The 25916-nt window shown below is 38.5% G+C and overlaps 1 protein-coding gene across 3 annotated transcripts in view; it reads left to right on the top strand.

The window, feature by feature from the left end:
* The window catches only part of LOC124360934 (ras-related protein Rab-4B), a 115046-nt gene that overhangs the window by 12426 nt on the left and 76704 nt on the right, over window positions 1-25916 (top strand). For all 3 annotated transcript variants that reach the window (XR_006922294.1, XM_046814948.1, XM_046814946.1), the window contains exons 2-3: window positions 11609-11689; window positions 23687-23801. Coding sequence is in view for 2 of the 3 variants with exons in the window: in XM_046814948.1 (XP_046670904.1) it covers window positions 11609-11689; window positions 23687-23801 (196 nt within the window). In the remaining variant the exon portion in view is untranslated. The remainder of the gene's footprint in view (window positions 1-11608; window positions 11690-23686; window positions 23802-25916) is intronic.

Raw genomic sequence — 25916 nt, 5'->3', positions numbered from 1 at the left:
ACTACTTTTTCTGTTACCATTTCCTGCACCTCAGGGATCAAGACAATTTCGCTAGTAATATTTTTCTGGACCAAAGTTATAATCCCACCACCAAGAATACCTTTACGAAAAAAAAACAACCTCACTGTTTAATTTTCTATGTTGAGATATACTAAGTTTGCTTCGATCATTTTATGTTCTGATAATGCCAATATGTCAGGTTTAATTTCCTCTAAGTTGATTTGTAATTGATCTAGGTGAGATGGTAGGTGATGAATATTATGGTGTAAAATTAAAATATTTTTAAATTTGTTCTTACTGTTTTTGTAATAATCCTGTATTTTGCTGCCCACTTTTGTTTTTACCTGTGATCTCTGATCTTGTGATCCTGCAGTCCAAGAAATGGTATCAGTTGTTTTAACAAAAGTTTTTTTACATCTAATTCTCCCTAGGAATTCTTTACCTTGCTGAGCTAATTGACTAAATAAAAATTATTAGATTTATGGCTATTACAATCTTTCTTACTGACAGACACAGGACAAGAGGGAGGTAGTGAGATCATATCTGAACTGTTCACTTTTTGACACTGCACTTGACACTCGTGCATGGTAGGATCTGTGTAGAACTGGTATCCTTGGATGTTGTGATCAGATGATGATGTGTCTGAGACGTAAGAGTCTAGATCAACTTGTTTCACCTCTTCCACCGGTTGGACTCTGACAGAATTTGGGATGGTGGTGTCATCAGAAGTTGAAGGTAATGGTGGGAACTCTTTAAAAGATAATAGTTCAGGTGGAAAATCTGTTGAGTTTACAATGTTGGTTTTTGCCAGGTCCTTGGTTTGTTTCATCAGTTTGATCATGTTTCTGGTTACTCTGTCCACTGTAGGAAGACTTCAATTCATTGTGCTGATTAAGCACCTCCACTTGTGCAGTTTGGGAAGAAAAATTATGCTTGTTTACAATGTTTGGATAAATTTTGTCATACAAGGAAGCAACATGTGCTAGCACCCTATCCAGCATTGTTGTGCTCCTTCGATTAAGGTGGACACCATATCTTGCAAGATATCTATTTGTAATATACTTGACCAGATCGAGAAATACCACTCCTGGTTTTACAAAGCCACAGGATATTTTGGTTTGTGCGATACAGGATTGTAGACTGAATATCTCTTCTTGGAGTAATACTATTTATAATAATTTTGGATTGTGATATTGGTGATGTGTGATATTTTTGTTCATTTTATTAAGTTACTCATGGCTCCCATAACCTTGTCCAGACATTGGCTGTAACTCAAATCATTCGCTCCAGCATCTATAAATACAGTTTTTGGAGCTTTAGTCATATTCTTCATATTTTTAATTATATCACGGAGTGCATTGGCTGTTAATCCTCGATAACACAGTACATTGGTATTTGTTACAAAAACATATTTTATAATAGAATTGGCTTATTTTGTTGTATCTGTTTTTCCTGTGCACTTTTAATAATTTCTGTTTCTTTACCGTGATATTTATTGTTAGAGCAAGATGTTGTTTTGTTGATTTCTCAGTTGTACCATACAGTTTCCACTTTTGTTTGTTCGATTCTTATTTTTCAGGGTGCTATTTTCAGATGTTACACTGTCCAAATCAATAGTCAGAATGTTTACAACTGTTTCATATTCCATCATAATCTTTGTAGTATTTTTCTTCAAGTTTGGTAAGTTTTTTCCAAGTATTTTATTTCATTTAACATTTCTCCATCTGGAAGTGGATAGGGTTGAATTGTTTCCATAAGATGGAGATTTTCTTTTTTCAGAATATTTATTTTATGCTCTAGTTTTGTAATTTGTGTCCCCACTTTGTTACATTTTTTACAGATTACAGGAAACTTGTCATTTTTTTCAACAATAATTGTTTCAGGGTTTAAACTGTTTCTTAGACTACTGATTTCTTCATTATTCTTCTTTAGTTCACTCTTTAAGACCAAATTCTCTGCCTTCAGTAGTTCTATTTCCCTCTCATATTTCATGACTGATTCATGTGCTTCCTTTTTAAGATTTTGAAAAGAAGTTACAGTTCTTTCCTTATCATATTTAATCTGATGAAGATATTACAAAAATTCTTGTAGATTTGGCTTTATTCAAAGTCAGAAGAGGTTTCAGTAGGTTCTGAGATGAACACTTCACCATCAGAAATAGATGAATGTTTTATGGATGTATCACAGATTTTTTTAGTTATGTCAAATATTGGGTTTTCAGCGGAGCACGGAATAGAACTATTTATTGTTTCTATAGAGTTCTTTTCAGTAGATGGCTGTCTATTAGCTTTAAAGCTGAAAAGGCTTGAAAAGGTTTTTTGGACATTATTTTTGTAAATACTCCGTTGTATAACTGCTTAGCAATAAGCTTTACATCAAAGCTGTAAATGTATAACTTATTCCAAATTTTGCCCAGATTCCAAAAATATATAATTATTGTAACTTTTACCTCAAAACGTATGTGTTACAGGGCTTTGTATGAAAAAGCACGCGTATTTACTTATTTTCAAAAATGCGTAGATTTCTAAATAAATATTGTTGTTCGTGGTAAACATAATCTCATGACTACATTTATACTTATATAAGTATGACAGATAAAACAAAAATAAAATAAAATAATAAATTTTAATCTTACCTTATATGTACAATATATACAAAGTTTCATTTTTCACTCAGCGTCACTAGATCACTAGATCTCTAAAGTTTTCACCCATACTGAACAACTAAAACTATAACCTAAGAAAGCTAAAAAAACAATAATAACAACACTAAAACACTATAAAATACAATTTCCACAAATAATATTGGATTTGTAACCTCAAACACAAAACCCGGCATTTGTTTACAGTTTCACAACAATGTGGTTGACCCGTACTACGTTCACGTCAGCTGTCCATCAGAGAACGATGTTTTACGGTAAACAAAGAAGACAATAATCGAAGTAAGAACAGTAAATCGGTACTATAGTTAATTCTCTTCCAGAATATATCAAATAAAAATCATTTATATGACCTTAATTGCCTAAAATTTCAATAACTGTACATGTCTACTTTGGCAACGAATATTTGTCCTTGCCAAATCGGACGGGCCTTTGGCGACGCTGGAGGGTTAATCAGGCTCACTTATACGACATCTGATATTGTATCAGGAAGACACTAAATAGTCAATGTCAGAACCTTCACTTCCTGTCATACACTAGTTTGATCAAAAATATGAAATAAAATATTTGTAATTGTTACATTGAGATTGAAATTACAACTGTATATGTAATAAAAATAATACTCTATAATTGTTCCTTTACTGTTAAAAGTGTATGTTTATTGAGTATTTACTAAATATGACAACCATGCAATGCCATGTCATTTTGGTCTTCAAATAGTAAGTAGACTTGTTTTATAAATAATACATTAATTAAAAGATATTATTTAAGAACATACATACATACATACATATATATATATATATATATATATATATATATATATATATATATATATATATATATATATTGAACATTTATACTCAGCTAAAATGCTTTAACAAGGTTTCAAATTTAAAATTAGGTTTGGAACTTGTAAAAACTAGGAAATTAACCACTAGTCACATTAGTCATTACTATGTAGTCCTGTGAGGCATGTGATCTTAACTGTTTGCGGTAAGTGATTGTTGCGGATGGCATTGATCCAGATGAATTCTTGCTTAAGTCTTCCAATGCTGATAAGCTTATGAGTAAATTAGAAGATAAATTTGATGAGAACAAAAACATTTTAAAAATAACTTAGAAGGTAAATAAGAAAAGAGCAGAAAAATAAAAAAAGAAATGTTCCTAAAATGTTAGGAAGTAAATTAGAAGAAAATAAGAAAATTTTATAAGATAATTGGGAGAAAACAAAATATTAAAAAAAGTAGTCTCTCTCTCTCTCTCTCTCTCTCTCTCTCTATATATATATATATATATATATGAAAATTATATATATATATATATATATATATATATATGTATTTTCCGCAGAGGTTTATATGCTATGCCCATTGATGTAACTCACCACCAGGCGCCACTGCAAAAGATGAAAATTTTCAAACCACCTGCACATCATAAACTGCAATTATTAGACAGTTACGTATATTAAATGACCAAACACTATTTGTAGGTGCTAAGTTATGATGTATATTTCTCTTTGAAATAAATTTATAAGCTTGAGTGTTAGACCACCTTATAACACAGTACATGTACGTGTACAAACTATAGCTCAGTTGGTAGAGCGGTGGGCTGTAGAGTGAATGGCTATAAACATAAGCTTTTGACAGATTTTCTTGATCGTGGCAACAAGGCAAACTGTACATCAGTGTTGGAAATATAAGCCACTTGAACCAGAAGTGCTCATACTCGGGATAAGCTCATGAAAAGTGTGCAAAGCCGTGATAAGCAGCTTGTTAGAAGATAACACTGAACCTTCATTGACAACCAGGATTACGCCTTACTACAACTTGACCTCGGACAACACTGAACCTTCATTGACAACCAGGACTACGCCTTACTACAACTTGACCGCAGAAGCCAGACAAATCTGCGTTAACAACACTGAACCAACATTGACAACCAGGACTATGCCTCACCACAACTTGACCGCAGAAGCCAGACAAATCTGCGTTAACAACACTGAACCAACACTGACAACCAGGACCACGCCTTACTACAACTTGACCGCAGAAGCCAGACAAATCTGCGTTAACAACACTGAACCAACATTGACAACCAGGACTATGCCTCACCACAACTTGACCGCAGAAGCCAGACAAATCTGCGTTAACAACACTGAATCCATACTGACTAAAGTAAGAGAACACATCTTCCCTGTAAGTTCAGCTTTATGTAAGTCAGACAAGGAAAAAACACAATTTACAAAATCGCCACCTATGTATGCAAAACTGAAGCCTGAAAATCAAAGTTTGGATGAGTTTTTTGCAATGAATATTCAATTCTACCTTCAGATTATGACTAAAACTCAGGAAAATTCTGCAGTCACTAGGAACATGATGCCAATGACTTCTTCTTCTGAGGCACTGCTTCAGATCTCACCAGGTCTCTTGGAAACACTAGGACAGGAGACAGATGAAATAGCCCTGGCAACACCTAATCATCACCTTCCTCTACCGCCACCATCTCCACAGGAACCTGGACATCAGATCCTGGTGCAAGCAGACGTACACCACTCCAATTCTTTTCTAGACCATACCAACATGTCAAGCTGCAATAGTAACATAAAAATTCCGCAATGCTCAGAGTCATCTTCAACAGAAACAAACTGTTTTTTAGGCAGCACTCAGCAGATAAAAATGACTACCTGACAATATGTCATCAAAACATAAGAGGTCTCAATACAAAAATAAACCGGCTAAACCATCTACTAAGTGAAGTATGTCCCAGCCTCTTGGTTCTAACAGAACACGGTCTCAAGCAAAGCGATATTGAAACCACAAAACTTCTAGGATACTCTCTCGTATCTGAATACTGCAGAAAAGAACATAGACTGGGGGGGGGGTTGCTATTTATTGTAGAGACAACTTAATAAACAATATAGAGGCCATAGACATGAGTAACCACTGCGAAGAAAAACTATTTGAGGCTGCAATGGCACATATTATAATCAAAGAGAAGCATCTCTTTCTCCTTGGCGTATACCGCCCTCCCGGGGTAAACATTCAAAATAGCTTGGACATCCTATCAAACATTCTGGACAATAGTCAAGCACATAATAGGTCGTTTATTCTGACAGGAGACATAAACATTGACAGATTAAAACCCAACAACCCGGACAGCCTGATGTTTGACAACGAATTGGCAACACACAACATAAGAAGGCTCCCTTTGCCACCAACTCGCATTACAGTTGACACAAGCACTTCAATTGACTGTATATGCACTAATATTCCAGAACATGACCTTAGTGCAACAATTTTACAAACTGGACTATCGGATCATACCGCCCAAATATGTAGCCTGGACTTTTGTAAAAATGACGTCAACACGCAAACTCTTCGGCGACAAATGGGAAGGAGAAACCTTGACCAGCTCAAGTCACTGCTTTCCATAAAAAACTGGGATACTGTCTATAATGCTGAAGATGCGGAAACAGCATATAACATATTCGAAGGAGTGCTGCAAACTGCCCTTGACATCTCCTGCCCTCACAAGAAGAGCAAAAATAAAACTAAGAGTAAACCAATTCACTACTATGACCAAGAATCAGCTGAGATAAAAGCTGCCTACTTAAGAGCCTCAAACACCTATGAAATTACCGGAAGGGCACAAGATAAAGAAACTATGGTAAACATAAAAAAGAAGTACGACAGAAAACTAAGGATGTTGCAACAAAATGCAAATACACAGAAAATAATGACATCTGACAACAAATCCAAAGCTGTATGGGACATAATACATACAGAGACCAATGCCAAACAACTTAGCAAAATGTGTCCTAAGCTAAACATTGACGATGTAGTGGTAGACAATCCTCTTCAGGTAGCTGAACAACTAAACACTTTCTTTACTCAGATAGCAGAAGTGACATTACAGCAAAACAACCAACAGCCAGGAGACAACAGATTAGAAGAGGACCTAAACCTCTTAAACCACCCTTTAATACAACCATTTGATCTGACCGCCACAACATGGGAAGAAGTAAGTCAAGTAATACACAACCTAAAAAACAAATCATCGAGTGGTACAGACGAATACTCATCAAAAGTTGTAAAGCATTGCGCAGTGGAATTGATTCATCCTCTTGCATCAATTATAAATAAATCATTTTCCCTGGGCCAATTCCCAACAAAGCTTAAAGTCTCCAAGGTCTATCCCCAGCACAAAAAAGGACCAAAAACTGACCCAAAAAACTATAGACCCATTTCCTTAATATCAACGTTTTCAAAAATTATTGAAAAAATAGTATTGAAGAGACTAATGACACATCTTACACAACAGGACTTAATTACTGACTGCCAGCATGGCTTCCAGAAGGGAAAATCTACTTTATCTGCCATCATAAGTCTGGTCGAATCTATAATTGACAGCATAGAGGAGGGACAATTTGTCACTGCCTTATTCCTAGACTACAGTAAGGCCTTTGATTGCTTAGGACACAGCCTCATCTCTAAAAAACTTGCAGCTTTGGGAGTAACAGGTCTGGAAAACAAGTGGTTTGATAGTTATCTCAAAGGGAGATCCCAAATTGTGGAGATTCAGCATACTACATCTGGCGTCACTAGCATGTTCAGATCTTGTCCTCAACCAATTACTAGAGGAGTCCCACAGGGATCTGTGTTGGGACCCATTTTGTTTATTCTGCTGACTAACGACTTCCCAGCTCTAATTCAAAATGAAAGTACGAGCTGCATAATGTACGCAGATGATACCACTCTTCTTCTAAGAAATGACACAGCTGAACAATTGTACAGTAACTCTATCACATCATTAGAAAGCGCCATAATCTACAGTAAATTAAATGACTTAGCAATAAACCCTGACAAAACTACACAGGTACACTTTAGCAGGAAGAAAGAGGTACCAGCAAGCATTCCCAATATACCAGTGGCTAACCAGATCAAGTTTTTGGGAGTAACTCTCGATAGCAGACTCACATGGGCAGATCATGTAAACAACATATGCAATAAAATTAGTACAGGCATCTACGTTGTTAAACGTATTAAATGGGTAGGCTCTCTGGAAGCGGCAAAAATAGCCTACTATGCGCTAATAGAGTCTCACATTAGGTATGGCCTTATAGTCTGGGGAACCTCCCAAGGAAACCTCAAGAGAGTTCTGGTACTCCAAAAGAAGGCAGTCAGGACCCTTGCAAACCTTGAGCCACTACAAACTTGCCGACAGGCCTACCAGACCCTAGGCATACTTACAGTACCTGCACTTTACATTTATGAAGCCATCTTGCACGTAGATAAACTACATCTGCAGACTCACATGGACCTCCATAATTACCCCACACGCCATGCCTCAAGGCTCACTCTACCTCAACACAGAACAGCTTTATATGAGAAGAAACCTTCATACATTGGCCGGAAATTTAAAAACCTTCTACCAGACTACCTCCGCAGCCTGACAGGAAACAGACTAAAGAACCTACTTCGAGAGTTTTTGCTGAAGAGACCTGTATACACCATTGAAGAGTTCCTGGAATCTGCTAACACTGGAACCACGTGATTTTAAAAATTGAAGCATAAACCTCCTAAACTCACAATGATGACACTATTAAACTGTAATTATCTAACTTTGCATTATGTATTATATTTTGACAAATTACTGTACTTAATGTTCACGTAATAAAGACATTTTGATTTTGATTTTGATTTTGATAAATTAGAAGAAAATAAAAAAAATTGAGAGGACCATGTAGATAGTTCAGTTATTATTCTATATACTAAGGTTAAAAAATTATAAAATAACCTCAGTAACCTGGAAGAGAGGCTCAGACAATTTAGAAAGTGGCGAGATCAGTTCAGAACCATCAACCAAGCAGTGTTTACCAACAGAACAGTACCTGCAGATGGAGAGCCCTAGCACCCATGGTGTTATCCGCGACTTTCTCTCTTTGTTGGAGACATCATCAGCTCATGGATGGATGCTTTCAGTTAAGGTGGCAACTTTGTGCCTTTTATTTTTTTCTCCTTTATTACATAAACATGAAGTGCAGTAGTAGTGTCATACAACAGTAATGTCATTACACAAGTAAAATGTGAATATATTTTATGTCATTTAATATTAGTGCAGTTCTTTCTCAGCTTGGAGTTGTCAGGAACTCTTCAAGCTCGGTGTATATTAGTCTTTTCACTAGGTAGTCTTGAAGTCCTTTCATGAGTCGATTTCCTGATAGGTTTCTGATGTTTTCTGGGAGTATATTTTTGAGTTTTCTAACAATGTATGATGGATTTTTACCAAAAAGAGCAGTGCAGTGTTGAGGCAATATGTATCTGGAAGCATTACGGGTATGGTAGGTGTGGACGTCACTGTTGGTCTGGAGGTTTAGTCTGTCAAGATGTGTGATTGTTTCAAATATGTAGAGAGTCGGCACTGTTAGTATACCCAGAGACTGGAAGCTTGTCAGCAGCTTCGAAGTGGTTCCAGTCCAGCTAGAGTCCTAACTGCTTTCTTTGGTAAAATGAGTACTCTGTTGGTTTCCAGTTACTAAGGTTTCCAGCAGAGCTGCCCCAGACAACCAGTCCATATCTAATATGTGATTCCACTGACGTGTAATAGGCAGTTTTTGCAGCTTCTAAAGTTCCAATCCATTTGATATGTTTTACTACATAGAGTCCTGTGCTCATTTTTTTTGCAGGTGTTATTTACATGTTCTGTCCATGTAAGCTTGTTATCTATTGTGATACCCAAAAACTTGACCTGATTACGTACTGATGTATTGGGTAAACTTGGTGTTTGGTCTTTTTTCACAAATTTCACAAGTGTTGATTGTGTTCTAAGATACAGTTTTTGTTTCCGAGACTTCTTCATCGTCACTTTCCGATTTGTCCTGAACTAGTTTTTAATTCAGAACACTTTGAACTATGGATTCATCACTGATTTATTCAAATGGTGAGAGGTCTTTATCAATCTCTAACCACTCAACGATTTCGGTGCTTGGAATATTTCTCAGCTCACTCATTTCACTAGTTTTTTCTTTAATCTCTACCAGATTAATTTGTAGGCCTACATCTTCATCATCTTCAATAAGATCATTCTCATTAAGAACATCGTCATTGTTCATAACACCTGGCCAGAGTTTCCAACATGATCTTTTAACTGTTTCATTCTTAACATCATTCCATGACAAGCTGCAGTAAAGATTGCATCTTTTATGTTAAACTTGGCTTGAAAGTTCCTAACACTGGACTCATAAACAAGCAATTCTTGAAATGACACCTTGGTCCATAGGCTGAATTAAAGGTGTGAAATTTGGAGGAAGGTACATGACAGAATTAAAAAAATAACATTACAAGAAGTAAGTTCATTGGCAGAGGGATGTGCTCTATAGTTTTCTAGTAGAAGAACCGTTTTTATATCTTCTGGTTTTCCCAAACTGATAAAATGAGATTTTATTGATGGTAAAAACTGGTGAAAAAACCCATTCTTTGAACAGTTCTGCACTCATCCAAGCATTACTTTGAGCTGCATAATGCACTGGTAGATGAGTAAGGCCCTTAAATGCTCTGGTTTTTTTGTATTTGCCTATTACGAACAGTTCAAGTTTATGATCACCAGACACATTCCCACTGCACAAGACTGTCAACCTGTCTTTGTTCATTTTTAAAACCTTTGGCACTTTTTTCGTCATGACCTGCTAAAGTGGAGTTAGGTAAACAGTCCCATAACAAGTCGGTTTCATCTACATTATACACCTGGAATGGACTCAAGTAATTTGTTCAATAAAATCTTGAAACAAATATTTTAAACTCATTTGCAACAACTTTGTCAGCAGACTTAGCTTCGCCTGAAAAATCTAACTTTCAGATCCCATGCCTAACCTTGAATTTATGTAGTCAACCACTTGAAAACGTACATTTATCCTCCTCAAGATTCAATTCTTGCTTGAAGAGTTTTGCTTTTTCAATTAGGTTTTCACTTTGGTCCCTTGCATCGTAGATGGTTGATGAACCAATATCATATTCTTCTATAATAACATCATGATTTTCACCTCGATCTAATTTTGCAAATATTTCTAATTTTTGCTTAGTCTTAAGGGTTACATGCTTCCGTTTCTATATAGCCGTCATTTTTTTCCAATTTTGGAAGCATGGTACAGTATATTTACAAAAAAAAAACTAGTATATCAACACAATAAGTAATCAAGCAGTCTAATACAGTACTGTACAGTCCAGTCGTACAGTAGGGGAGAGGGGGGCACATGTGGACAAGAGGCACAGGTGGAAAGTTTCAATTTCCCGACACACAACTAACCAGTTCAGTTCAAACGTTATTCATAGAACAGTGTAGGTTTATAACACTGATGTATAAATAACGTTTGAACTAAACTGGTTAGTTGTGTGTCAGGAAATTGAAACTTTACATTTTTGCCTTTTGTCCACATTTGCCCCCTTCTCCCTTAAACTAAGAAATTGTTTCCACTAAAACACACTCACTTTTCAGTACGTATGTAAATACTGTACAGTAGAGTATACAATTAGTAAATTGAAACAATAAATTAAACAAGCTTCACTCACTTAAGTACAGTAATTTACTACGCAATACTCAGGATGATGGCGTGGTGTTTGGCGTTCCACTTTACTGCAGACGCGGAGTGAAGTGCATGCTAGGAGATGAGTGGTTCCGAGATTTGCTAAGCAATCACGATGGTTAGCCCACTCATGTTTACTGCTCAGAGCATGACGCTTTGTGGCTCTTGAGTGTCGGTGGTAGCTGTCGAGTTGCTTGCTTTACAATGTTCACTGTGAAGGCAATTCTATAATTTTTGTCTATTGCCATTGATGCCAGATTATAGACAATTCCGGACTATAGAATGGTGGATTAAGGAGGTTTTACTATAATAACAATATAAAATAATTGTAAAATACATTAGGAACTAATGTTTTTATTTGATTACAGATTATTTGTTTAAATTCCTAGTAATTGGATCTGCAGGAACAGGAAAGTCATGCATTTTGCATCAGTTCATTGAAAACAAGTGTAAGTACCGTATCATTATTTCCTCTGCTGTCATTACACTAGATTTCCTCTTCTCAGGGTCTTAAGCCAGATTTTAATGAACGCTAGAATATAGCTAATAATTATTTACAATTAACAACAATAAAATTGTATGTGTATCAGTAGTGCATCCAGAAATGTTCTCTAAAGCGTGTTGGGATCACCAGGACGTTGTGGGTATAGAAAATCCTCAAGATCAGTAGGGGGATCCGAAGGCCCTTTGTTTAAACAATACTAATATTTTTTCTGTGCCTTCAGTTTTTATTTAAAAAAGCATATGTAACAATCTTTGACTTAACTGTATTGGAGGCAGAGTCACTGATAGCGACTTAACTATGGACGGTTTTGATTGCTACCTCCACACAGATCCCCCCCCACACACACTTCTCCGTCACATTGATTCCAGATTACATTGGCATTGGCTGCGTATAGTCTAGGGTTGTGGCTTTGATTGATTAGATCAAACAATAATAGTTAAAAATCATCCTTTTTGGAATTATTGTTTTTATCTTGAGCAACTCGGGTTTACACACTGGCCACAATTGCCTACGTAAACTCATATACTTATAGCAACCTTTGCTCTTTTTCTTCTTCTTCGATGCGGTGGCCTACTGCCATGTACTTAAGCCTCAAGGGCCTTTTGCGCACCTTGGAAGCACACCATGAGGCCTACCAGTGTATGATTTTAACAGTTCCACAAACTGCCAAAAACAACCTACAGGTCCTCCTGGGGAAATACACCACCTATATCCAAACTACCAACTAAGATGGCATACCGCTCCCTTGCTATTGAAGGGCAATTAAAGAACAAGTGTTCAGCAGTTTCATCCTGCTATCACACATTCTACAGAGTGGATCCTCCTGAAGGATGCCGACTCTGTGAAGATACTTCCTCAGGTGACCATGTCCCGCGATCAGACCTATAACCCGAGTAGGCATTGATCTATTTAGTGAGAGAAGGTTAGACGCCACTCTGGAGAAAGGCGACTGTAGTACCATTCTACAAATACTGTAACAAAAAAATTACAACTTTATTCATAGAACAGTGCAGAGCAAATGAAGAAGTGGTATGTGGAGATCTCATGCCTGGATGCAACCTACACTTTCTCTCATGTTCAGCGCGAACCCATTTCGAGACAGCCCCAAAGGATTCACACCTTGGAATACCACAAAACGGTTGAGGGCCTGTCATAATTGATGCTGAGCTCCGGTTGGCCAGGGCATCAGCTCTTTCATTCCCTGGGATCCCCTTATGACAAGGAACCCAACAAACAGTCACATTGTTGGTTCTGGCAAGGGAAGAAACAACTTGATAGCAATCCCAGACAAGTTTGGATTTGAACACACAGGAGTCCAGCTCCATCAGTGCTGCCTGACTATCCATGAAAATATTGATCGTCTTACTCCTATATTGCAGATGAAGATTCTCACAAGCACACTCCATAATGGCTGCGACCTCCACCTGAAAAACTGTAGGATAAGGACCCATAGGGACCACCAGCTTCCTGCATGGTCTCACCCCCACAATTCCAGCGCCTGTGCCGCTTTATGTTTTAGAGCCGTCTGTAAACCGTTCAAGCTCCGCTGGTGGAAGAGGTTCCCTTCTCTCCGACCAATCATCCCTAGTAGGTATCACAATCCTAAAGGGTGTCAAAGAAAAACTTTTGTGGCATCTGATCAGAGATCATGTGCAGAGCATCCTCCTGAATCAAGATGCTAATTCTATAGTTCCCACCACTGCAGCCCAACCAGAGTCCCGCTTGCTGAAGACAGTAGGCACTCCTCCTGGCCATAGCCCGAATGACAATGTCCAGGGGGGCGAGGTTGAGACAACAGTCTAGAGTTGCACGGGGCACACTAGGAAAAGCCCCAGTGATAGCAAGGCAAGCCATCCTTTGGATGCCTGCCAGACAAGCTACCGCCATCTTGGCCTCAGTTTTTGGCCACCAGACAACATTTCCATACATTAGTGCAGGTCTGACTACGGAAACGTAAAGCCAATACAAAGGCCTCGGCTTAAGTCCTCAAGGCCCACCTATCATGCGTCTGCACTGAATTAAAGATAATTTCCCCCTGGCGATGACCTTTTCTAAATGAGGCCCCCAGTTTAGAACCCTAAGATAATAATTTATTATAAGAAACGTGTTTAGTTACTTTTATTTGTATAATAATAATAACATGTATTTTTTCTGTTCCTATATATATATTGTAAAATCTTGATGGAAATAAACAAATTCAATCATTCATTCTTACTAGTACTATTATATTTCAACTGCTTTTTTTTTTTTTTTTTTTTTTTTTTTTTTTTTTTTTTTTTTTTTTTTCCTTCTGAGGGAAGAGGACACTTTGTCCCCGCACTTAGTCCTAAAAGGACCTTTGCGCCTCCCTTACTTTTATTTGTGCCCTCAAAAACCGAGGCTTTTGCAAAAACCAATCAGATTTAAGGGCTCCTGTTCTTTGATGTCCTTGGGGCTGCTGAGGAGGTATGCTCCCAGGTATCTTTTCTAGTCTCTACGATGGCAGGACAATCCAACCAAATGTGCTCCGCTGACTCCTCCTCCTCTCCACAGAGTCTACATTCGCTGCTCCGACTAAGGCCTACCTTCAAAAGGTGCTTTCTCAGAGGGCCATGTCCTGTCTACATTCCTAATATCAGTCTTATATCCTCCTTATTCTGGTCTAGGAGAGCTGTCCATCCTTTTGCATAAGGAGAGATAAAACATTTTGGATATTCTTAAACCCGAGGCTCTGCTCCAATTCTTATATCTTGTCCTCTTTTCCCCAATCTTTAACCAGAGCTTTAATGCTGGAGAAGGATATTCCACATCCTGGCTCTGCCCCACCAATATGGATTCTGCTCACCTTTTTGGCGAGGATGTCCGCTTTTTCGTTTCCATGAATTCCTTCATGACCCGGCACCCATCCGAGTGTTACTCTATTACTTGTTGCTAGCTCTGCTAGGTGCCTTCCTGCATTCCCAGACCGCTTTCGAATCAATCGAACAGGTATCCAGTGCCTTCAGTGCAGCCTGACTATCAGAGAGTATAAGGTATGATAATCCTTTAGTCCCCAACTGTGTGATTCTTCTAGAACATGAATCTATTGCCATGACCTCCGCCTGAAAAACTGAGGCATGTCTTCCCAGGGGCACAGCCATGTCAACTCCAGGTCCATGTATTCCATATCCTGCCCCTTGAGTCTAGGAGTGAACCATCGGTGTAAAAACTTCAGGACTCCTTTTTTTGGGTAGGCCTCCCTTTTAATCCATTCCTCCCCTACTTCCGATAGAGACCGTGTATGGTTTTTCAAAGGAGTATTTCTTAACCATAGTATCAGATACTTTGGTTAGCATTTCAGCCTCAGGGAAATTTTTCCAATATCTTTTACATATGGCCTTCTAGGGAGGTAACATTTATTACCTTTGTCCCTAGAAGCTTCATTGCGCTCATCGCAGCTGTTCGCATCACTTCCTGGCCAAGAGGCAGTATAACCAGAACCGCTTCCATTGCTAGTGTTGGGCAGGAGCTCATTGCTCCCGTGATGCTTAAAGCAAGCTAACCTCTGAAGACTCTGTAGCCTTTTTGCAGCTGTTGTTTGTTCGACCTTCGGGCCACCATACTAAAGCAGCATATGTGACCATTGGTTTCACTATGGTTTCGTAAATCCAATAAATCATTTTGGGTTTAAGTCCCCATTTAAATCCAAAGATCCAAGAGTCTCTTACAGGCCCCAAGGGCCATTATTGCTTTGGATATCTTGTTTCTAATATGGGAGTTCCAAGTGAGCTTCTCATCCAAGATTAAACCCAGATACTTCACTTCTTTTGTTTGGTTTATGCTGATTCCCTCCAGGACGGTTTAGCTAGCTGGAATTTCCTTTTCCTGGTAAAGGTAATCATGTTTGTTTTTGATGGGTTGATCCGCAGAGACCTTCCCCATGACACCAGTTGCTTATGAAGTTCAGTTCTGTTTGTAATTGGCGTTCCAGCCTGCCAGTGTTTTTCCCTTTAATCATAAGCACTAGGTCATCCGCATAACATAGTAGCCTTATCCCCCTCTTCTCTGCTTTTCTTAGGAGATCATCCACTACCATCGCCCACAGGAAGAGGAGATAAGACTCCCCCCTGGGGGCAGCCTCTTTGGGCGTGATCGCAGCCGATTCGACCCGTACTTGGCTTTCACCTGTCTGCTTTTTTTAGGACGGGCTACTATCCATTTGACTACGTCTGAGGAAACTCCAAAACGTTCCATCGCAGTCTTCATGGATTGATATGCTACTCGGTCGAAAGCTCCTTCAATGTCCATGAAGACGCTGACTAGGGCTTCCTTTTTTTCGAAGGTATTCTCCACCTCTCTCACTAAACTGTGGAGAGCCGTGGTGGTTGATTTTCCTTCTATGTATGCGTGTTGTGTGGGACTAAGTGGGGTGTTCAGTAATATTGCGTCCCTTATGTGTCTATTTATTATTTTTTCCATAGTTTTCACCATGAAGGAGGTTAGGCTTATGGGTCTATAACGAACTGGGTTTTGTGTTGGATCCCTGTCATTTTTCCGCAAGAACACCACTAGTGCTATCCTCCAAATTCTTTGGTATATATCCTAGGGCGAAACTGCTTCTAAATAGAATGCTAAGGGTATTTAGTAGAATGTCCAGCCCCTCTTGAAGCAGGGCTGGAAAAACTCCATCCGCCCCAGGAGATTTAAAACGGCTTGAACGATCTTATCGCCCCATTTAATTCTTTCGTGTGTGAATAGTCTGTTAGACACCTGTCTGGCTTTTGCCACCTCCCGACTGGATCCCCCCCCATATAGAGAATAAGTATCCTCATTACGAGTTAGTTGACCCCCCGGGAAGTGTGTCTCCAGAAGTAGTTCTAAGGTCTCCTTCCTGTTCATTGTTAGGTCACCGTTGTCCTTTACTAGAGTCCCCATAGGAATTTGTATGCTCCGTTTGGAAGTAGTTTTTTGAAGCCTGGATGCCTCGGGAAGACTGTTGATATTTTTACAGAAATTCCTCCAGTTCTTCTTTTATTTGTTCTTAGTTCCTTTCTTATATTCATTTTGGGCCTGTTGTAGATAAGGGAGCCAGTCGTCTGTCCTTTTTGCCCATTTTAATAATTTCCTCGTTTTGTTTCTTAATGTTTCCAACCTCCCAGTCCACCACGGCACATCCCTCTTCAACCGGTTTTGCCTGGGAGGACAGTTTTTTCTCGTAGGCCTTTATTATGCTTCTCTACTATTTTGTGCAGACCTTTCTAATTCAAATTCATTTCTCTGCAAGGGTCCTATTTCTTCCAACTCTTTCTGCCAGGGACTCTCTGTAACCTCTCCAGTTGGTCGATTTAGGAACCCTGTGGGTCACGTATCTTTCCCCTGTCTCCTCTATGTCGAAACCTAATTGGACAGTGGTCCGATAGTGAGCCTCTCCTTGGAGACGTGCCACCTTACTATATTTATGTTTTTTAGTCCTGTAGATAGTGTTATGTCCAGGACTTCTTCCTATTTCTAGTTTATAAAGGTTGGGCTTGACCCTCTATTCTCTAACACTAGATCATTGCTGAACATTAAACTGTAGAAGTTCCTCACCTCTCTTGTTTTGTGTTCGTACTTCCCCAATACGTTGGTGAGCATTGCAGTCGCAGCTGAGAATGAGGCCCGAGCCTCTGTCTCTGCAGCTCTGCAATAGTCTTTCTAGTTCTTTTGGTGGGCAGCTTGTTGACGGGTTGGGGAAGTAAGCTGAGGCTATAGTAACCTCTCTGTCCCTTGCAGTGAAGTCACCTTCACTGTAGCCGCCACCAGATCCCTTGTTATTAGATCTGTAATCGGAAAGACTGTTATTAGTTTTGAAGTTAGAATACAAGTTCTTGGGTTTTCAATTGTTCGATCATAAATGAGATTACCTACTGAGTTGTCAGTCCTCTGATGCAACCCTCTATAGATCCAAGGCTCCTGGATTAGGGCGATATCCAGGCCTGTTGAGATAAACCTTCTTCCCAAGATGTCAGTTGCGCCCTTTGCATGGTGTAGGTTTATCTGTATTAGGCGCATACTTACGCCTTCTTCCCACCTCCCCCAGGTGGTCCCATCCCCGTCTCTTCTTCTGGATTGCTTGGAGACTTTATCCCCTTTTCTTCCTCGAGCCGAGACGGATGGTCCTTTGAGTGAAGGTCCCTTCTTCAAGAAGAGAGAACAGGTGGGGTCTTTCTTCTTCGACCGCTGCTCTGGCTTGTGGAGTAGACCTTTTAGGTAAAGGTATGTACAGATTGCTCTGACACCTTCGTGGCCTCCTCCACTTCCATCTCTTCAGCGGTCATTTTTTCTGTGGTGACCGTCTCAGATTTCTCTGTAGTCCCCTCTTCCCCTTGTGGGTTGTTCTATGTTTTCTTGATGTTTTTTCTTCAGTCTAAGCTGAACTTTCCCAAACTTGTAGCCGATCCATGGACCTTCCTTCTCAAGTTTGTTCGCTGTAGCGCAGTCGACTGCCAGGGTGAGTAGGACAGACTTCCCCTCGTCGCTTCTCCGCAGAACATTCCATTCTCGACAGATAGCTCTTTGTTTTGTCCTTTTAAGAGCTTCATTATCTTTTCGGTTGTGTCAAGTATGCTGTCAGGAAAGATAGACAGTCGCGATTCTCGCACGAGGGATTTCTTCCTCTGGTACTATCCTTAGACTGGCCTCTTCCCAAGCTTTAGGGAGTCTTGCTTTCCTTTAAGCCATTCTGCTGTTTCAGTGTTTTCGCAGGTGAAGATTAGAACCCCTTGTCCTCCTGTTGATACCGTAGAATCTTGGAGAGTAGGGACCCCTCCTGTTCCTCCACGATAGCTTCCAGGATGAAGCTCTGGATCTTCCTCCATCTGTTCAGTTGTGAGTAGTGTCTCGGAAAATTGGAGTGCAAGACCCCTACCCTTTATACCAGCTACCGCTTGTTTGTATGAAGGTTTCTGGGGTTTTCCAGATTGCTCCTTGCGTTCCCCCTTGATTTCCTTCGTTCTTTGTTTTTCTTCCTCTGATGGGCCTCCGGAAGTGGATCCATCAGAGTGAGGTCTTTTCGGTTTTCTTTTCCCTCTTTTTGTTTGTTCAGTTTTCTTATTTCTTTCTTCTGGGATTGGTTTTAAGGCCAATTCCCTGGCTTCTTCTTGGGAGTACCCTCTTTTTCGGAACCAGACCATGCTTTTCCTGGCGGCTCCACATAACTTAGGCAGTGCTGGGAGCTGTCTCTCGACTTTTTGCTCCCTCTTCCTCTTCTGGTGATCGCCCTCCAGTATCGCATCTTCTTCATCTGTTTCGACTCTGACCGAGTCGGAGGCTATTGGACTTCTACTAGGAAAGTCCGCCTGTTTTTTGGGTTTGGTCAGGATTGCTAGGGTCAGAGCCCATCATCAATCCTCTGTGTTTCGTGAATTTTCATCCACTTTTTGAGTGCTACAAGAGCTCTCTGGTTTTGTTTGTTTTTCTGTAAATTCTGTACTCATTGTGTTCCCACGAGTAGCGGAGATCTAAAGGTCACCCCAAGCATTGTCCCCGCTCTACTTGGGGAAGGCTAGGTTTAAACTGGAGGTCGCCAGGTATCCAGAGTTCGCATATTTACGACCAAGCTCTCCCTTGATCACGCAGCCCTCGCATATGCTGTTCCACCTTGCTTGGATTAACAGAAGGAAAAATAGAATTAGAATAGCTTAAGATAGATTGTTGGGAAGATTACCCGACAGGTGAGAGTAGTGGGAAAAGAAAGTTAAAAATTTGGATAGTTTCAAAAGAAAGCCCGCAGATCAGCTCAGCCTGATCGGAATTAAAAAGAAGACAAGATTTGGATCAGGCAGTTCCCAGGTGCACGCGCACGAAAAGTACAGCACTCAAGAAGAGAGAAGGTGGCTGTGCGTGTGCTTCGTGGACGCTCTGGCTTGGCACATGTGTTGGGGTATGAAGATCCCCGCCACTTCGCACCCATTTCAACTGCTTGGAATTAAATGTACAATTTGATGTACAGTAGACTCGCGATTATCCGAGCTAATTGGGACCGCGCATACCTCGGATACCGCAAAACTCGGATAACGCGGAGATCGGGTATTAACCTAAAATGAACAGAAAAATCGTAAAGTATGACGTAAATTATTTATTATGTACAAAGTTAGTAAACATATATGCAGCATAGTTTAAATAGAAAAATATGTACATACTGAATGATTTTCATTTTTTGAAAAAGTAACTTATTGATTTCTGCGTCAACTTCTGTTGTCGTTTTGACGCTGCGCTGTTGCGCCAACGCTGAAGATGAAGGACATCGGCAGGGGTTGACTCCTCCTGTTGCTCAATGTAGGCGAGAGCAGCTTCGAGCGCCTTCAATCCATCGGAGTGAGATATTTTTTCCACTATCTCGTCGGTGTCATCATCTGCGACGTTGTGAGGGTTGGTGACCATATCGGCAATCGCATCATCAGTAAGTTCCATTTGCTGGTCTTGCATGAACCACTCGTTGACGTCTTCATCATTTATCAGCAGTTCCGTTGGTAACTGATTAGCGAGGTTTACTATTTCAGCGACACAGTTGTTGTTATCATTTTCATTGCTTCTTGTTTGAATTTGGAAAAGTTTTCGCCATGACTTGCAAAGTTGACACTCTCACATCATCCCACGCTGAAGCTATCCAGTATGAGACGTCCTTAACGGTGATTTTTTTAAGTGCTGTAGTTACCGTGATTCCCTCGTCCAACCATGTCAACAACACTTGGAGAAGCCTTCGTCGATAGTGCCGTTTCATAGCCTAACGCCTAAAACGCCTTGGTCCAGAGGTTGAATAAGAGATGTGACATTTGGTGGCAAGAAAACAGCTTTTATGTCACCACTAACCAATTCACTTGCATCTGGATGAGATGGCGCGTTGTCCATAAGAAGAATAGCTTTTCTTGGTAGGTTCTTCTTTTTCAAGTAGGCCTCAACAACACAAACGAACTCGTCAAAAAAACCACTCTTTAAAAGTTTGGCCATCCATCCATGCACTTCGTTGATGCCTGTACATGGTGGGTAGGCAGTTAACTTGGATATTTTTAAAAGCCCTTGGGTTCTTTGATTTTCCAATAAGGAGAGGTCTCAATTTTAAGGATCCAGAAGAGTTGCTACACATCAAAAGAGTTACTCGTTCTTTGCTCTTTTTGTATCCAGGCGCAGTTTTTTCACTTTGGGCTGCCAATGTTTTGTTAGGAAGCATTCTAAAATTGAGACCGGTTTTGTCGCAATTAAATATTTGGTCTGATGTGAGCCCATGATCTAAAATAAGTTCTTTCATTCTTAAGCTAAACGACTCAATTTCAGACGAATCAGCAGAAAGTTTTTCACCAGAAATATTTAATTGTCGGATGCCATACCTCTTCTTCCACCTGTCAAGCCAACCATCACTTGCACTAAAATTAGCCTCACCGTCCTTAAACCGTTTGTTAAACTCAACAGCTTTAGCTTGAAGCATGGGACCACTTATTGGACTTCCCAACCCTCAAAGATTAGAAAACCACAAAAACAACGCTTCAGAAGTCTGTTCGTACTCCCCTTTCTTCATAGTTTTCCGCAACAAATCGCTTCCATCACTTACACTTTTATTAACCCACTGTTCAATATCTTTCCGCTTACGTCTCCAATCTCCAACAGTCACTTCTGCAACACCTAGGTCAGCGGCAACCTTCTTTAACAACTCACCCTTATCTAAACGTTTTATTGCACTTAACTTTGTTTCTAAACTAACCACTACCCGTTTACGTTTTAAACTCATGATGCACTTATCGTAAAAACAACACTAAGCAACGGCACAATAACGAAACGAGAAGAGGGACGAAACGAACAGGTTGCAGTGATGACTCAAACTGAACTGAACTGACGGACGGGTGACATGGTGACGAACGCCGGCCCCCTCGACCTAACAGCAGCCAGTAGAGAGAGACATCCCGCCTAGAACAATAACACTCGCTGGTGACTTATCTATTCGCGTACCATCAGCCAGTGCACGCACTTTCACTTCATCGCGCTCTTCATGCTTACTAAATTATTTTTTTCTGTTCAAATACTGTACTACCTCGGTTAATCCAGAGGCTCGGTTAATCGGGCCTCGGATAATCGCGATTGTACTGTACCAAAGTAAAGTGAAAAAAGACAAAATAGCCACTGATGAATATATTAAGAATTATAATAAGTGTAAAGCGGCTTGGAGTATAGTTAAAAAAGAAAGAAGCTGTAAGGTTTATAGTTTATATGAACCCCTCATATGTTCTGATGAATCCAATGAATATTTTATTAATTTAAATTCCTCCTGTAAATTCTTATTTGGTACAAAATAACTTTGAACCACCTATTAAGTTTTTAGATAGTTAAATATCAAGCTGTCATATTCAAAATAACAATTTCTTTTCCAAAACCATAACCAAATCATATATGTTAAAGCATGTTTCTAAGTCAAATGTTTCTTAAAGTGAGGATTATTTTTGGTTTTCTAATAGATAATATATACCCTATTATACAACCTATAAATTTTCTTTACAGCTTAATGTTATTTGAAGTTTATTTCTCAATATTACTAAAATACTCCAAAGTAGATTCCATCTATTAAAAGGGCAATAAGGAAGATTGTGGTAGTTACCGATCTATTTTGTTAGTGCCCAGACTTAATAAAATTTTTGAGCGTTGCCTGGAAGAGCAAATATACAATAATTTCTTTTACCTAAATAATTCTTTCTGTGCAGAGCAATATGGAATTTCTTAAACAACCAAGCACAATAAAAACAATAGGAAAAAACATCGAAAGTATTTTACAGAATTTTGAGAACAAATTATTATTGTCACCAACATTGATAGATTTAAGCAAGGTATTCAATTGCATAAATCATTAATTATTGTTAAGAAAGCTCTACAGTTATGGTATAAGAAATAAAATGGCTAGATAAAAATGTTTTAGATTATATATGTTAATTTATTTATGTTACTTGAACCTTTGTTATTGTTATACAATTGTTGTTGTTGATTACGTTTCATTTTTGTTTCTTGTTAATTTTTATTAATTGTTTAGCATTTTATCATTATTTTAGAACAACTTACTGACATTGATGTAATTTGTTTAAATGAACAGTGGTTACATCCTGATAAAATTACTATTCTAAATAGTATACCAAATTTTAAGATAGCAACATATTACTGTAGAAAGAATGGACAAGGTGGTTGTACTTGTATTTTGTTGAGTAATAATTTAAATTTTGTTGAAAGAAGTGATTTTTGAGTATTTATTTTCAGCATTCAACTTTTGAAGGATCAAGTATAGAACTAAATGATTCAAATTCAATCATTGTTACAATTTATAGAGTTCCTAACACAGTTAAGGAGATTTTCCATGATTTTAATTTAGTTTTTTAATTTCATTAGGTTTCATGGGTATATTGAATGTTTTCTAGAGTCCACAAGAATAACTTCATTTTTATAAAACTGGTATTGATAACATCCTCAGCAATCAGTTATTAATCGACTTCAACAAACTTAATTATGACCTAGGGATATTAGATTTCAGGCTCTCTTTCTTGCAGTGATGAAGAATTGTTAGTTGTGCCGTAACGTTAGGAATGTCAACACCTGTACTGATCACAGTGGTATCGTCAGCATATAATATAGACAGAGATGGTACATTAACACTAAAGTCATTAACGGAAACTAGAAACCAAAAAGATCCCAAAACAGAGCCATGGGGAACCCCTGCAGTAAACATTAAGATAAACAGACTCGGTATTATTAACTTTAACCATCTGCTCTCTATTGGAGAGGTAAGTTTTAAATAATTGTAACTCCTTGCTCCTAATATCGTAATATTCTAAGGTTTTTTTCCCAATGTACTGTGGTTAACATTGTTAAAAGCCTTGCTTAGATCTATTAAACTATATGATCTATTAAATCATAATAACAAGGTAAATAAATCTGAATTATATTCAAACAATGATTGTTTATTGTGTTTCAGTCAAAAGTGACAGCAGTCATACGATTGGGGTGGAGTTTGGATCCAAGATCGTAAATGTGGCCGGTAAGTCGGTGAAGCTGCAGATTTGGGACACAGCAGGCCAGGAACGCTTCAGGTAGTAAAAGTTTCTGTAGTACACAAAATTAGCATAAAACCAAGGAGCTTATGGTTGCCTCTCACTACTTTGTAAGGAATTTCATATCATACCCTGAGTAAGTTAGTGGGGGGTTGATGAGTAAAACATTTAAGTATTGAAATATCTCTTTTTAGAAAATTTATTAAATATTATAAAATTATATATAATTTTAATAAATACAAAAAATTTATTGGTTGTGAATAATAACAGTAGGCTATGACTCTTTACACATCGTCAAGTCATACGATATCATTGAAAATCAATTGTCTTGTGACTCGCTGAGTATTTAAAATTAGGTTTTATCAAATCACCATAAAATATACAGTTTCCACTTTGTCTTTTTCACAATAAAACATTTACTAGTAATAAAGCCATGAAACCTTTGTAAATGAAAGATGATTTATCAAGAGTAAACAGTTTTAAAATGAGTAAAGAACTTAGTTATTTCCAACACCGCAAACCTAAAGCTGACAAACGGCCAAGCAATAAATCTTAACACAGGTCCTATTGCTTCTTATGAGATATCTTTATTAATCCCTAAATGTGATATACCTCACACAAATGGTGAACTTCTAGTAATAAGATAAGTTGATAGGTTTCTTTGAGCAAAAATATTGTTTCCAAGGAAATTAATGAAAATGCCATTGATACCGAACCCAAACTCAGAGATTTGTTGAAAAAAAGTAAATTTGGATTGGTGATTGAAATAACTGTGATTGATCAGAAAGCAATTTTACTAGCTTATGTCAAATTTATCAAGTAACGAAAAAAATTACAGAGGAGATATTAGTTGCTAGAACTTTAATCACTGATACAGAGAATCATAGATTTTTAAAGTGGTGCAAGATTATTTCGAGAAAAAAATATTTCCTTAAAAAACATGAGCGCTTGCACTGTACTGAGTGTAGTACAGGATAGTGCGATAAAACAATTACTCACTTCTGGTATAAGTGTGTTGATATCCGTCAGATAAAATACTCTGTCTCAGCCACAAAACCAATTTCCCCTCGAGCTGTGTTGGCAGGTCGTGGTGAACATTCATAGCAGCATCATTTCGTGGTCAGCAATATTTATGGTAACCATCTTTAGTTCGTGGGCCAAGATTTGTGGTCGTCCAGTTAAAGGGCGATATTTTTACTACGAACATTATTTGGGGACTTTGCATTGTCATAAACGAAGTATTCAGAGCTTAGGACTATGTTTTGTCAAGACTATGCAAGTCAGTGATATTCATCCCAGGCAACATGTCAGTACCAGACAGAGAGTTATAATAGAGTATTATATCAGCTCTGAAGGCTAAGATTTATTCATGATAATATACCACCATTGAATTGTACAGTACTAATAATAGAACTGGTTCAAACAAGAGGCCAACATAAGTCAATAATAAATACCATTAGCATTCTTGATAAACACGCAGAGAGTCTAAACAACATGACTGACTGAAGGACTAAACAGTAACACCCAACTGAAGTCCCAGCAAGTTGAAATATTGGCTAATGTCCAAGAACTGGGTAGGACTTTTAATTACCACTGTCCTACCAGTCAACATATGCAAGAAACTAGTGGCAGAACCCGAACTACTCACAAAACATCCCCCCTTCTTCTAAACTAGTGATAAAAATGAGAAACAAAGAATCAAACAAAGGACTATGGGATACAGAAAGTGAAGAAATTAAAATATCCTACCTGGAGGCACTAAACAAAGAAATCCTCACAGGAAATGTCAACAATAAAAGAAATACGGCACTCATTAAGAAAAACTATGACCTTAAACTTAAAGACGTGAGGAAAAAGCAAAATGTTGAGTTTATAGAACAGGCTGAAAACAAATCCAAGGCTTTGTGGAAGGTTATAAACTCTGAGAGAAAGGTGAAAAACACTGCTACCTACATAAACAGCTTGAATGCTAATGGAGAGATTCATAACTCACCTGAAAACATTGCCAACCTTTTTAACAAATTCTTTGCTACAATCGCAGAGAGGGGCACTGGAACAAAATAAATTATTTAGATACAAAGTCCAAAGTCCAACAGCTGACACAACCCAAAGGTTTCCTTAACACTTCCCTATTCCTAACCTACAGCTCTATGA

The sequence above is a fragment of the Homalodisca vitripennis genome, chromosome 4, assembly GCF_021130785.1.
Source record: "Homalodisca vitripennis isolate AUS2020 chromosome 4, UT_GWSS_2.1, whole genome shotgun sequence".
Lineage (NCBI taxonomy): Eukaryota > Metazoa > Arthropoda > Insecta > Hemiptera > Cicadellidae > Homalodisca > Homalodisca vitripennis.
The sequence above is the reverse complement of the archived record's forward strand: the minus strand, read 5'-3'. Positions and strand labels throughout refer to the sequence as shown.